We start from the raw sequence: 14,278 nt of genomic DNA on the forward strand, positions 1-14,278 counted from the left end.
CTGAGAAGTCCAATTTTCTGGGTCTCCCTGCTCCTTTCTGATGCCCAAAATCCTTTCCCTCTTTAAAATTCCTCCTAATCCTATACACAGTAGAAAGAGGAGTTCCTGTTCTCTCTGCCAGTGTATTTACATCATCAATTCCTTGATTACACAACTCAAAAATCAACCTTCTTTTATCTTCAGCAGACATTGTTGACAGTGCTGAGGAAAATGACGTCTGCTACAAATTCAGGGGAGGTAACTCTAATTGTACTATACTCAGTAGGCCAAGATGAGTTACCTCCCTTATACCATTACTTAGTTTTAAGTATCAGTGAATCAGTTGAGGTGTTAGGATAGCTCAAAGTAAGAAGAAAAATTCTCAATAATTATGAACCAGACTATATGTCGTTATTACTCTGTCCATGTTTGGCAGCGCGTCTCCCACTACGTGCGGTGACATGGCAGTTATGACTTCAACCGTAAATGGCTTCCAGCAGTGGTAATGTCGAATTGTGTGTAAATTGTTCCATGTGTCCAGGGCAATCACAACAAAGGTTTTGATTGATCGTTGCCATTGAGGATATGATGTTTGGGGGTGGGTGCGTATTCAGGTGGGTGGCTGTGTGGGTGGTGGGGTGTGTATGGGCGGGGTGGGGGTGGAGGATTGTAAGTAGCGCCATTAAGTTGTTGAGAAATTAAGTTGAAGATTAGAAGGTGACATCAGTGATCCTTATCTAGTGAATGGAGCTGGAACTGCTTACTTCACTTTTTTCAGTCCTCTGGTAGTTGATCCTAAATACGAGTAATCCCATGCTTGCAGAAGATTGAGTAAAGTCAAGTCAAGTGAGTTTTATTATATCAAAGGCCATCGGCCCATATACAGGTTTACACAAGTACAATTATGTTCGAAGTTAGTAGCCTCAGTGGAAATCACAAAAACATATAACATTCGTTTAACAATTGGTGGTAATCCGGAGAACTTAGTGAGGTATATGTGACGATCCATTTAACAAGTTATACAGTGATTACACGATGCCATTTAGAAAGAGGTCAAATGCAACATATGTCATATTTGGGATTTCACTTTCTTAGTAAAGTACAAATTCTAGTACTTTTTTCGGTTGAGTCCCATCCGTGATTCGAACCCGCACCCTCAGAGTCAGGCACCTAATCGCCAGCACACAAAGTCAGCCGCCTTGTGGAAGTCGCGGTGGCTGAGCGGGCTAGGCGGCTGACTTTGTGTGCTGGCGATTACGTGCCTGACTCTGAGGGTGCGGGTTCGAATCACGGATGGGACTCAACCGAAAAAAGTACTAGAATTTGTACTTTACTAAGAAAGTGAAATCCCAAATATGACATATGTTGAAGTTATACAGTGTTACCAAGTCTTAACTTTGCAAATGAAGAGTTGCACTGCCCGACAGAATCAAGAGGAGATGAAATCTGTTTATGGTCCAGATACCAGTGAGGTCGCTGAAGAGGCAGACTGTAGGTTTTCCATGATATAAAGGGGTTTGTTTAAGCGGATCAAGATCAAGAAATGCTGGGAGAAATGTGTCACTCTGGATGGTGACTATGTATGTATGTATGTATGTATGTATGTATGTATGTATGTATGTATGTATGTATGTATGTATGTATGTATGTATGTATGTATGTATGTATGTATGTATGTATGTATGTATGTATGTATGTATGTATGTATGTATGTATGTATGTATGTATGTATGCATGCATGTGTGCGCGTGTGCGTGCGCGCCTCTCTCTGTAGGTAGGTAGGTAGGCAGGTATGTGTATCTGTGTCTGTGTCTGTCTGTGTGTGTGTGTAAATATATGTATGTGTTATATATATGTGTCCGTTTGTGCATACGTGCGTGCGTGCGTGCGTATTTTTTTACACTAAAGATGAGTAAGACGGAATGAACGATCCACACTGGATATTTTCCTGGTCGACGTAACATAGCAGGATTATATGTTGATGGTGAGTTGATTCACAAACCAACCAACAGAGGTCGCTGATACCAACATACCAATCGCTAAAGTTTACACCTGCAACACCACTTTGGATACAAATGGTCATTTCGATAGTGAAACCAACGTCGAACACAAGCTATGGTTGTGAGACGTTTATCGATTACTTAGAAAATAAATAATTTATATTAAATATTAACGGATATATATACCAGTTTAGTTTTGTCACCTACTTACACAGGAGAACGCAATCAAAACTAATATTTGTTGGACTTTAATTTTTGTGGAAGCCCCGGTGGCTGAGTAGGTTAGATGGCGAACTCGGTGAGCTTGTACTTGTTGCCTCACTCTAAGTTGGGACTCAAACCAAAAACGGACTGGCATGTTTACTGTACAATTTGACCCGTGAAGCTTAAGTAAGCAAGTGAGTTAGGGAGTTTAGTTTACACCGCTTATAGCATTATTTCAGCATTATCACGACGAGGGACACCAGAAATAAGCTTAACTCATGTAACCATGTCGGGAATCGAACCTGGGTCTACGACTGACTAGCGAACGCATTCACCACTAGGCTATCCGACCGCACGAAGCTTACCTAAGAAAGGATAATCCTAAATGTAAGGATAAAGTACGACATCATTCAACTTCCAAACTGCCAATTATTCAGATAATCCCCAAAATAGCATACACTTCATTTAAAAATTGTTTATTCATTGCACAACATTCGTCTGAATATCTAATTCTTGCAATTCGTGATGTGAAAAGGTTATTATCATCAGCCGTGATCTGGCGAAATAATGAGCTCTGGTCTACCACTCTTTCTGTTCATAACTCAACATGGCATCTCCTAGAGTGGTTGTGGTGTTTGGCGCGACTGGAAGACAGGGAGGGTCTGTAGCGAGAGCTCTGGTCAAGGATGGCCAGTTCGCAGTGAGAGCAATCACCCGTCATGGTGACAGTGAAAAGGCCAAGGAGCTCGAGAAAGAAGGTAAAATTGCCAGAGTGAACGACAAGTCCCATCAACCAACATCTAGGTTATATTGCCACAAGTGTCGGTTTTGTAATATTAAATGTAAAGAGGGGATAAAGGGAGTGAGCTCAACGTTACGTTCAATAGTGCGTCAAATATCGTAGGTGTGGGCGTGCGTGCGTGCGCGCGTTTACCATGGTCATACCATACAGACCATAGTCAAAACCGGTCAGCACAATGTGAGACTGATGTTCAATCAGAAATGTATTTCCGTCGTGTTCTGATATTTATTCTTTGTCAATGTGTTCTAATGTTGAAAGGTGAACAGAAACGGACCATACTTCATTGGTAGTGAATCTGCCATGACTCTCATACTCCAGGCTATAATGAAGCATACGACTTTATGGATAAGAACTGCTTGTTTATTGGATAGACCTACTCAATGCAATAAACAAGAATTTCTTATCCATGAAGTGGCGTGTTTCACCACTGACTCACCAACTTCTGGACTGCCAATAACGCTTAGCTTGATAACGATGTTACAATCTACACCAAAATGTCACGTACACTCAACAAGAGCTTGTTATCCTTAAAGTTGTATGCTTTGTTATTGACTCACCACCTTTGAATGTCGATCAAACAATTCTACAGGCAAGCGTTGGTTTTGAAAACAATGTGATGATCATCTGTGTTTCGAGATTTTCCATTCTGGTCTCGTTTCACAGTCGTCGTCATCGTCTTCGTGACCTGCTTGGCCCAGCATCGTTGTCTACGTGGTCCGTGGTCAAGGCTCAACTGAGACACTGAATCTTAGTACTGAAGAACAATTTTTACACCAGTAATACAGTACTTTCTAAGTTCTAGCACTTTTAGGCTTTCGGGTGGGTCAGAATGCTCTAACAATGTTTCCATTTGCTTGTGGAAGCATCGTTGGGTACAATCGCTAGATAGTAGATAGCTATATATAGGAACAGTGGGAATCTCGTTAATCCATTCATGTGGGTCACTATTTAGATGACGAGGCATTTCGCAACCTTGAGAGAGTGATAGTTTCTTTCGCAGTTTATCTGCGCTTGATTACTTGTAAGAGGCAGCCTGGCTCGTTGGTTGACACATTTCATCGTATCCCAATAGCGTAGAACGATGCTCATGATGTTGATCATTGAACTGGCTGCTCCAAATTCGATTATTTACAAATCGCTTTTATACAGTTGGAATAGTCTATGGTTTCTAGCGTTAACCAACCAACCAACCAAGTAATATATTTCTTCCATCGTAGGTTGCGATGTGGTCGTTGCCGACCTCGATGACAAGCCCAGCGTTGTGGAGGCGATGCGAGGAGCTTATGGTGTCTTCCTCGTCACCAACTTCTGGGAGGATATGGACGAAGAACGCGAGTTTATCGAGGTCAGTGTTATTCTTCCAAACACACTTCAGGACCAGTATACTTGAATATATAGTGTATAATGTGTGCATTCCATCCAGATAAATACCCCGAGACCGCCCCAGCGTAGATCGTTGCTCAGACTGTTGATTACTAGGTTCTCTTGTCTAGACTTACAGAATGAAGCAATACAGCTGGTTGAGTGAGGCGTTTAACAACAAACCAATCAACCGTAATGACACGAATGCTTCTTTAACACTTTGCACAGATTTCCTCGCGCTCGAGAGAATGATGTGAAATTAAGTTTATGTTTAGTGTCGTTTATTGGTCTCAAACTTAAGTTTTATAGCGATAGACGAGTGTACTAGTATTTAAACATGGAGCTATACTGCTCAAGATCCCCAAACCTGGAACTGGATCTAAAAACCAATATTTTCAGAACGGAGTCTTTGGCTGGGCTGATATATATGGTGATCAGGTCAGATAGAGTTATGTCAGAGTATTTCTGTGATCTGGAGACACGTTTAGCAACAGAATCCTGTATGTTTGTAGCTTTCCTTTTGAGGACTGAGGCAGGCCATAGAGAAGGCAGCTGCAGTAGCCGAGATGAAATACTCGCATGGATCAATGAACAGGCTGTCCTCTCATCAAGGTAGCGCCGGAATGGAGAGATGTTCTGTGAGCGGTAGAATGACTTGCTGCATACTGACTTAATACGAGCATACAGAGATCAGTGAGAGTCAAAGATCGCACCAAGGCTTCTTGCCTCAGAACGATGATATGACCGTCAGTGTGGAGGTCAGGTAGAGGAAGATGTTCAGCAACTCGCTTTGAGGTCATGATGAGAACTCCTGTTTTCTCTCCATTCAGCTTCAGTCTGTGTGTTTTCATCCAATGTTTGATCGCTTGTAGGCAGCCCCCAATTGCGCAAATGGTTTTGTTGATAACAGGCAACTAGTTGGATTAAAGGTTAGATGCAAGTGTGTGTCATCCACGTAAAGGTGGAAGGAAAGACTGTAACACCTGGCTATGTCTCCTAAGGGCGGGTGTAAACTGTGAAAAACAGGTGTCCCAAGACAGGTCGCTGCGAAACTCCACAGATAAGCGCCTTGATGTCCGATGAGTGGTCACCGATTACGACACGTTGGTTTCTTTCCGATAGGTATGAACGAATCCACTGCAACGCAGTCCAATTGCTACATAGAGGAAGCTAAACGACCTTCCGTGTAATACCATTTTTCTTAAAGGAGTTAATGAATTCGCTCGTCTGATACCAAATCTTTAACGAGTTTAATGAAAATTGTATTTTACGTAAGCACGTTTAGTATTCTGTTTATTGCTAATAAACTGACAGAAACTGCGTCGAAATTTCCTGCAGTGTGAGGATTCTGCTTTCAATCAAGGTCTAGTAAAATTGCGACATCGGCATTAGCATTGTGACTTCATAACCATACGTCAAGCGGTATTACACTAGTGCAATATTGCCGTAAAAAAATTACACTGCAGTATCTTCAACGGGCGAGTAATAAAGATTAATACACTCGCTAGTGTGGCATTGTTTTTCCGAAACTCGTATCAGAAACATCCATATTTCCCTCACTCGGGAAATTTGGGATTTTTCTGACACGAGTTTCGTAAAAACAATATGACACACTCGCGAGTATGTTAATTTCTTTAATACCCATTTGTATCTAACTTTTTTTATTTCTAAGCAACAAAGACCACGTAAAACGAAATCAGCTGTTGTCGCTTGACGTAAAGGTCACGGTCGCGTAAGAATACAGTGATACGGCACTATGGAAGCAAACTTACTGTGCAATGCTACTAAGTAAAGACCGCGATATAGATGTATTGACTAGCTACTCTTACACGAAGACAAAAAATACGAGCACATTTTGAATTGAAATTTAATCTTTATCAACTTAAGTAAATGTAAGAATTGTATAACTGGAAACATTGTTAATGGGAAAGTTATTCGTCGTCAGAAGAGTCACTGAGAGGAGAGCGAGCAACACGGCGGCGTTTTGTAACGGGCTAGGTCTCTCTCACTGCCACAGAAGACTTGCCAATATTAATGTCCCCCCGTATATTGGACCTCCGGAGATAGTGTGAACAACATCACTAGACAAGGCTTTGGTTGTGTTTGTGTACGATATGCATTGGGATGTAGATTCAGTTTGGAAAACTTCAGAGGACGGAACGATTGAAGACGCCCTGAGCGAGCATGGAAGCATAGCAGGCTAATTTCCAGTCAAAGACAACGGATATCCCACTTCCCTGTGTTGTGCATCAGAAAGGTGTGAATAATTGTTCACACTCTGTACATTTTTATGTCCAGACACTTGCATGATTTGCGTTGGTGCTGTACTGCATTGTCCTGCAGCTTCTGAATCAAATGTTTGCAGGCACTTTGATTAGTTAGCCGTTTGTCGCCAGTGACGATTTTTTTTTACCTTTTCTTGAAATCTCATATCAATAAACACGGTGAGTGAAAAATTGTTTGTTTCTAACGTTTTGTATTTGATAGCATTTCATTGGTTTGTTCTCGTAGTAGCGAGACTGAACATTCGTAGTAAATTTGTAGTAAAAAAGTTATGAATGAAAAAAGTAAGTCAACATTCCAATGGGATCATGGTCGGATAACAGACCAATGAAATTCGTTTTAGGGTTTATTACACGTGTGCAACATATGATTTTTCATGTACTCGGTTATGTTTCACTGTGTGGATAAAAACCTAGTGCAGTATATTGCCGTAAAAATATTACACTGCAGTATCTTCCACGGGCGAGTAATAATTACTATTTCCTTCAGAAAGCTGATGGAATGGTCGATAGCCACGTTCATTTATCATGGCCGACAGGTTAACGTTAAAGCAGTAAATGTCATTGTATTGTGTTTTTGTTAAAAAATGAAAATATTTTGGTTACGCCGCACTCCGCAATATGCCAGCCATAAAACGTCGGTCTGTAAAATAAACCAGTCTGGCACAAACAATACAGTGATTGGTCTCGAGACCAAACGTATGGACGGATCGCACAACCGCACCATGCGTCGCAGGTCACCTAGAAACATGCCTTTTCACGTGCGGCCAGACCACGTGCTCTTGACCAATTGGGACACTGTCGAATCGGCCAGTGTTGTGTACAAGTTTGGCCGAGTTACGTGATTGTTCTTCTCGCCTGTAACATTAGCTAGTCCTGGTAGGATGTAGCTAGATAGTTAAATAGACTTTAAACAGATTGTTCATCAAATTAGAAGTAACATATAGCTAGCTGTAACAGCACCAATTTTGGAATATAAATAGATAGCATAGCTAATGGAATTGAAAGGTTTCACCTTAAGTTTCTCACCCCGCTATAAGAGATTCACGTTTAGTTCCCCATGTTTGTTGGTTCGATTATTTCATCCATTTATAGCCAAGAAAATCACGTTTCGTTCCCCAAGTAGCACACTTCGACACATAACCTTTCAATTCCACTGCGCAACAGTGATTGATATCATGAGTATCTACGGGCACTTGAGCAATCTAGTCATCCCCACCTGATCATCTAAGCTACCTCTTTCGACAAGTATTTTGTTTTTAACCTCCAGTATTTGAGGGTAGACCAAGTGAGTCAAATTTTTAAGTCACACCGGCAGTAGTTAAGCAGTGATTTACCGAGTCAGTGAGTGAGTGGCTTGGGTTTAACTCCGTTGTTCACATCTTTTTGTGCGGGAGAATTGAGTGCTTTTCGATTTATACCGCTTTTACAATATTTAAACAATATTAGGGCTGAGGGGACAAGAATGAGCTTCACACATTCTGCGTGGGAAACAGAACCCGGGTCGTCAGTGTGACGAGCGAAGGCTTTGACCTCTAGGCTACCCCACCGCCCCAAATTTAACTTTTGAGCGAACAGGAGTCTTATACATTTGAGATACCCGAGTAGTAGAGTAACACTATTTTACAAAATCTTTACAGGGCAAGAACGCAGTAGACGCTGCCAAAGAGTGTGGAATTCAGCACTTTGTGTACAGCGGCCTGGAGAACGTGAAGGAACTCTGCGGTTACTCTGTGCCTTTTTCTGACGGCAAGGGCCGGGTGGAGGAATACATTCAATCATGTAGTCTGCCTTACACCATTGTCAGGCTGCCGTTCTACATGGGAAATCTTTTTCACAATTTTATATCAGAAAGGCAAGAAGACGGCTCCTACCATCTCGGTATGAATACGGAACTCTGCTGAAACCATTTGTATAACTTAATGTCAAATTGTTTGTATTTACGCTCGAAGCAGTTATAGTATCTTTATGCAATATGAAACGTGAAGAGTGAGTGAAAGAGTAAATGATGGTCGGGATACGTAGAATAGTGATCACTCGTAGCGTCTATTTCAAGATGGCGGGGATTCTGGTTCCGGTGTAAGCCATGATGTACCGGAACCGGATCTACAGTCATCTTGGAGAACAAATGACAAAAAGTCACTTCACGAACATGATGTCATTTTGTCCCGAGCGAGCTGAACGTGGCAATTGTGCAGATGACATATACGTTGTTGAATTTACGGTCCGAAAGGAACACAAAGGAGACCCTCAAAACAAATTTATGAAAACAGACACAGGGATAGACACTGGCCTGTCTCAGCGAAATGTTACACCGCTCTAAACAATATTACGGCACAGTGTAGGGAAAGGAACCCCAGTTTCTGTCATTACGAGGGGACCCACGTCACCCGTGAAATGAGCAGGATCTAGAATATTGTAGACAAGGTACCAAATTACCTACAAGTCTGACGTTTACGGCTTCTGAGAAGATGTGGGTCAGGGTATAAGATTTTCGAGAGATCGTACGTAAAGCCATCACATTAGGATCCGTACACACAATTGGGTTTTCTATTGCGTACAACTGGCCATTTTGAAATTACCTGTTGCAGAAATACCAATGGAGGGACACCCGCTACATCTGGTGTGTGTCCGTGACGTAGGTCCTATGATAGTCTGCATCTTTGGAGATCCCACAGAATACGCAGGAAGAACTCTCGGACTAAGCAACGAGCAGCTCACGGTAGACGAGATGGCCCAACAAATGACGGAATGTCTGGGGGTCGAGGTCAAGAATGGCAACGTAAGGCGCAATTTTGGAATCCATCCGTGTGCAATGATATTAACTTGTTGCATCTTATTGAAACAGAAAACAAACTACTAAACCAATATCATCAATACGTGTACACTGAACAGCAAATGAAACGCAACTCTGACTATTTGTCACTTGACCATGAACTTTCCATTAACATGTACGCTTACTTTTATGAGATTTCATTCATTAGAGATTGCGTTCAGTATGTCATTCAATCACCAGTGAATACACGGGACATCGGAGTTGTAGTGACGTATGTCTTATTGTGTCAGCCGTTGAATTGTTTTTTCTTACTTGTATTCAAGTCTTTGAACGCTTAAAGTGAGTGAACTTGAATGTGGCGAGAGTACATAAGATTCTCTTTTTCTGGGCTGCAGGTTAAACATCCATTGACCTGTTCAAAAGAGACAACAAACTCACTTGTCCAAACCGAGTTCACGTGTAATAAACGTTTCCTGGTCTGTTAGTAACTAAAATATTTGACCTAGCACTGAGGCTTTGGGTGTTAAGTTGAAGTCTTATAATCCGCATCTCACTCCTATCCCTGTTTGGGATATGTACGGTATATGTACAAACCTCAGATGAAATGTCTGAAGCAGATACTAATAACAAAGAAATGTATTTATTCATTGCCAGGTACTCCTCTCCGAATTTTGCAAACGGAATGTCCGCGGGATCGATGTGTACTGTGCCCTGTTTAAGTTCATCCAATCTGACCTCTACAAAAGAGACATGGAGCTTACCCGGAAGTTGAATCCAGAGTTGTCTACCTTTAGACAATGGCTGGCGCGCAATAAAGAGGCACTGCTCGCCGCAATGAACAAGTAATGACGGACATAAATTCTAAATCCCTACGTTCTCAAAACTGATAGCAATGCGTAATGGCCCACTATAATCGATATCTGTAATGCACTGATAAAAAAGTCTTCTCTAGCTCCAACGTCGGGTTTGAAGTTTGCTTCTACAATTTCGGGGTGCGTGCTGATGAAATAATGGAAAGTACGAAACTCCCTCCAATGACGTAATTTGTAAGTAAATCTGCGCCTCCGTCACAGTTTTGAGTCAAGAGAGTGCAAGACACGCCACCGTATGTTGGCATATACGATCACAAAAGAATGCGGCGATAACAGAGTCAAAATCTGACCTGGAAGGAAAGTAGCGACATTTTCCTCGGAAACTAAGGGACATCAAAAGAACAATCATCTACGACAGCGTCACCAGCAGCGCAACGTCATCGTCTATATATCTAGACCGTCAAACTCGTATCAGGGTCGTATTCTTGAACAAATCCATAATTCAGTTTAAAACTAGAGACAAACTTGATCAAATACCTCACCATTTTTGACACAGTAAAGTATCTTTTTATCACACGTATCTGTGTGAAGATTAGTCAGAAGGAATGTACGATCCACACTCCATATTTTCCTGGTCGGCGTCACACAGCAGGATTATATGTTGGTGAGTTGAGGCACAAACCAACCAACAGTGGTCGCTGATATCAACATACCAATCGCTAAAGTTTACATCTGCAACACCACTTTGAATACAAACGGTCATTTCGATAGTGAAACCAACGTCGAACACAAGCTATGGCTGTGGGACGTTTATCGATTACTCTTCTGACTTTCAATGTTGTCAATATCTCAACGTACAACAACGCCCTGTATGGAGTATGATTGTTCATAAGATTAGTGTTTATATAGCTGAAATTTGGCCGAGTGCAGCCTTAAGCAATAAACCACTGTAAGCATACATGGTCATATTAAATATTAAAAAATATATACCTATTTAGATTTGTCAGCTGCTTACATAAAGTACGTAATCAAAATTAATAGTTGCCTGACGTCCATTTTTTGGAAGCCCCGGTGGCTGAGTAGGTTAGATGGCAGACTTCATGAGCTGGTGATTGTTGCCACACGCTTACGATAAGATTCAACCAAAAACTACCAGCATGTGCAATTTGCTACGTGACCCGGACAGCTAACTGAGTGGTTTTTATTTTTTATCTTCTAGCATTATGCCAGCAATATCCAGTGTTCCTCTCAATCTATATTTCTTTGCAGCGGAGGCCACAGGCACAGGCTACATTTCTATATTTCAGAGCCGTACATATGAGCATAAGACAATAAACTGATTTACAAGGGAAATCTGATATTGCTGGCGCAAGAATAAATTTCCAAGTTCCATTGCATGGTGCATGTAAATAGCTAGGCTCTTTACAATATCAGATCGCCAATTGACATTAGCATATTAAACTTATGAATGGTGTGATGTGAACAGAACGTATGTGGTAAATACAAACATCTCAGATTTTGATAACGTTTACAAATTAAAATAAAATGAAATTCATTTTCAATCAAGTTGTCTTTACATATAGGACATAATCTTTTCGATCTGCGTTGGTTAATATATATTGAATATGGAGACGGTGTGGAGAACATCTGAATTTAGCAAGGGCCAATCGGAATTTTGAGACTGATAAAACCTTTACGTAAAATGCAACATTAAATGAGATTTTAACACAAGAATAGTGAAAATTTAGGACTATTAACAAGCGATGACTGCCATTCTTGTTCATAACTTGCTCTTAGTCTTAAAATAAATTATGATTTGAACTGCCCAACATTACGTATATTTTGCTGCTGTTCCCACGTAAAGCCAAATCCAAACAAAGTAGAGAATATTCCGAGTGTTTGGTGCCTAGTTTGTTTTACCATTTAGAGAGTAAATTAACATTTCTTTACAAACCAAGAATCGGGCATTTTACATATTTTACACCAATATTTAACAGCCTTTTCATATATACATATATATATTGTATAACGGCCACATTCCCCCCATACTACATGGTTCGAATGCGACCGCTTGACATTTAAGAACCGTTTATAGCAAAACATATGTACAACTTCAACTTCATTGAATTTATCAACTCCCCATATTTCAGCTCCATATAAAAGAATTGGGCTAAAGTTTTGGTATCAAATATCTTAAAAAATACATCTTATTACAGGAATTGGACTAAATGCGTACATAGACTTTAGTATACCATATGCAATATTCTTGGCTTGCAAAGCAGCATTATGCACACGGGGAGATCATGTTAGTGAAACAACCAAATACTTGTTAGATGAAACAGTTTCCAAGGGAATGTCACTGTAGTGCCATTTTTCATATTTTGCAAATTTACAGCCAAAAATACCGCAATCTTGGCTTTCCCCCAAGTTTACAGTTAATTGATGATTTTTACAGAAACCTTCTAAAATACTTATACGTTTTTGTAAACCAAATACAGTCTGCAAAAAAGTAATAGAAACTTGTGTACAATATCGGGAAGAAACTGTATACCAGGGTTACATTTGGATTCAATTTCCAGAGCTAATTCATTGATAAAAAGTGAGAACAACAGCGGACTTAAAACACACCCCTGTCGTAAGCCCAGTGGGCAATTAAAAAACTGGGAAAGGGAAATATCACGCACCCATCCCTTCACACATTTATGCATAAAAGTTAGGGCTTTAAGCATCTTAGGTGGAACACCTGTATACTTGAGGATACTCCATTGCTTATCGTTAATAAAATCAAAGTCTTTTTCAAATCGACAAAAAATAGCATGAAACTTTCCTTTTTTTTCTTACACAGCGTTGGATAACAGAATATTAATTAGCAATTGTACAGTAACCTTCCCTAAATCCCGCTTGTGTTTCTACAACATTTTCGCATGGACTTGCCCAAAATGTTAATCTGTTGTTATGTACAGATGTGTATAATTTACTGAAAGTACTCACAAGGGATGTTCCCCTGTAGTTATTTGGATCATTACGGTCATCCCTCATAAATAAAGGTACAATACTTGCTGTACTCCAGCTGTCTGGAAAAGTGGATGACTCGAACGTAATGCTGAACAACAGTTCCATATATGGTAACAAAATATACATTAAATGCTTAAAATCTCAGGCAATAAATTATCTTCACCATGAGACTTTGAAGATTTGAATTTAAGAATAGCATCAGATATTTCGTCAGTAGTAATATAGTACATGTTATTTCATCAATCACATTCATTGATATGGGGCTGAGAATGATCAGCCACAGTGCTTTTGTCTTGATACAAGTTCTTAAAATAAGAAAACCATACAATAATATCTGTGTTGTTCATTCCAGCTCTGGCGCTGTTTCAGCGTTACAGATATTCTGTCGTAATTTGTCCTTTATTGACGCATCATTTCTTAGACCGTAAAGTATCATTGTATTTGTTTCTGCAATCGACATATGTCTGTTGGGATATTTCAGATTTAAGCCTTCTAAATATTTTCAGCAGTCTTTGGGTTTCTAATCTAAGGAAGTTGCATACGTGGTCAAACCATGGCTGATTAGATTTAATATACATGTTGCAGCCTTTCTTTGTAGCCTTAAGTAAGGCATTAGTAAACGATTCAACTGAATGATTTACATCATAAATAGCTTGGCAAGCACAATAATCCAGAGCCTTTGTTACATCAAGTGAAAGAAGATTCATACGGAATTACACCATCATCAGTCCACTTGAACCTCAAGTTCTGTCCAGATTGTAAAGCACGTGCTTCTTTGTGGTTGTCAATGTCACCACGTGACTGAAATGAGCAAGTGATTGGCAGATGTGGAGACTGACAATATTAGACTCACAAATATCAAGGAGGGGGACACCAGAAAAAGCTTAATACATGTATCCATGTCGGGAACTTGGGTCTTCGGCTGACAGGCGAACACATTAAGCATGAGGCTACCTGTCGTCCGAACCGTTACACTAAGAAAGGGTAATCCCAAACATAAAGAAAAGGTACGACATCATTCAACTTCTAAAATACCTATCAAACAT

General features: G+C 40.4%; 1 protein-coding gene across 1 annotated transcript; it reads left to right on the forward strand.

Moving 5' to 3' along the window:
* The first annotated feature begins 2,790 nt into the window (after nucleotides 1-2,790).
* Nucleotides 2,791-11,105, forward strand: LOC137285010 (nmrA-like family domain-containing protein 1). The gene is made up of 5 exons (XM_067817129.1): nucleotides 2,791-2,941; nucleotides 4,203-4,330; nucleotides 8,270-8,510; nucleotides 9,221-9,411; nucleotides 10,060-11,105. Exons 1-5 carry the CDS (start codon nucleotides 2,791-2,793, stop codon nucleotides 10,249-10,251), a joined length of 903 nt encoding a protein of 300 aa, XP_067673230.1. The 3' UTR covers nucleotides 10,252-11,105.
* The last annotated feature ends 3,173 nt before the right edge of the window (nucleotides 11,106-14,278 follow it).

This window comes from Haliotis asinina, chromosome 1, assembly GCF_037392515.1.
Source record: "Haliotis asinina isolate JCU_RB_2024 chromosome 1, JCU_Hal_asi_v2, whole genome shotgun sequence".
NCBI classification, from domain to species: domain Eukaryota; kingdom Metazoa; phylum Mollusca; class Gastropoda; order Lepetellida; family Haliotidae; genus Haliotis; species Haliotis asinina.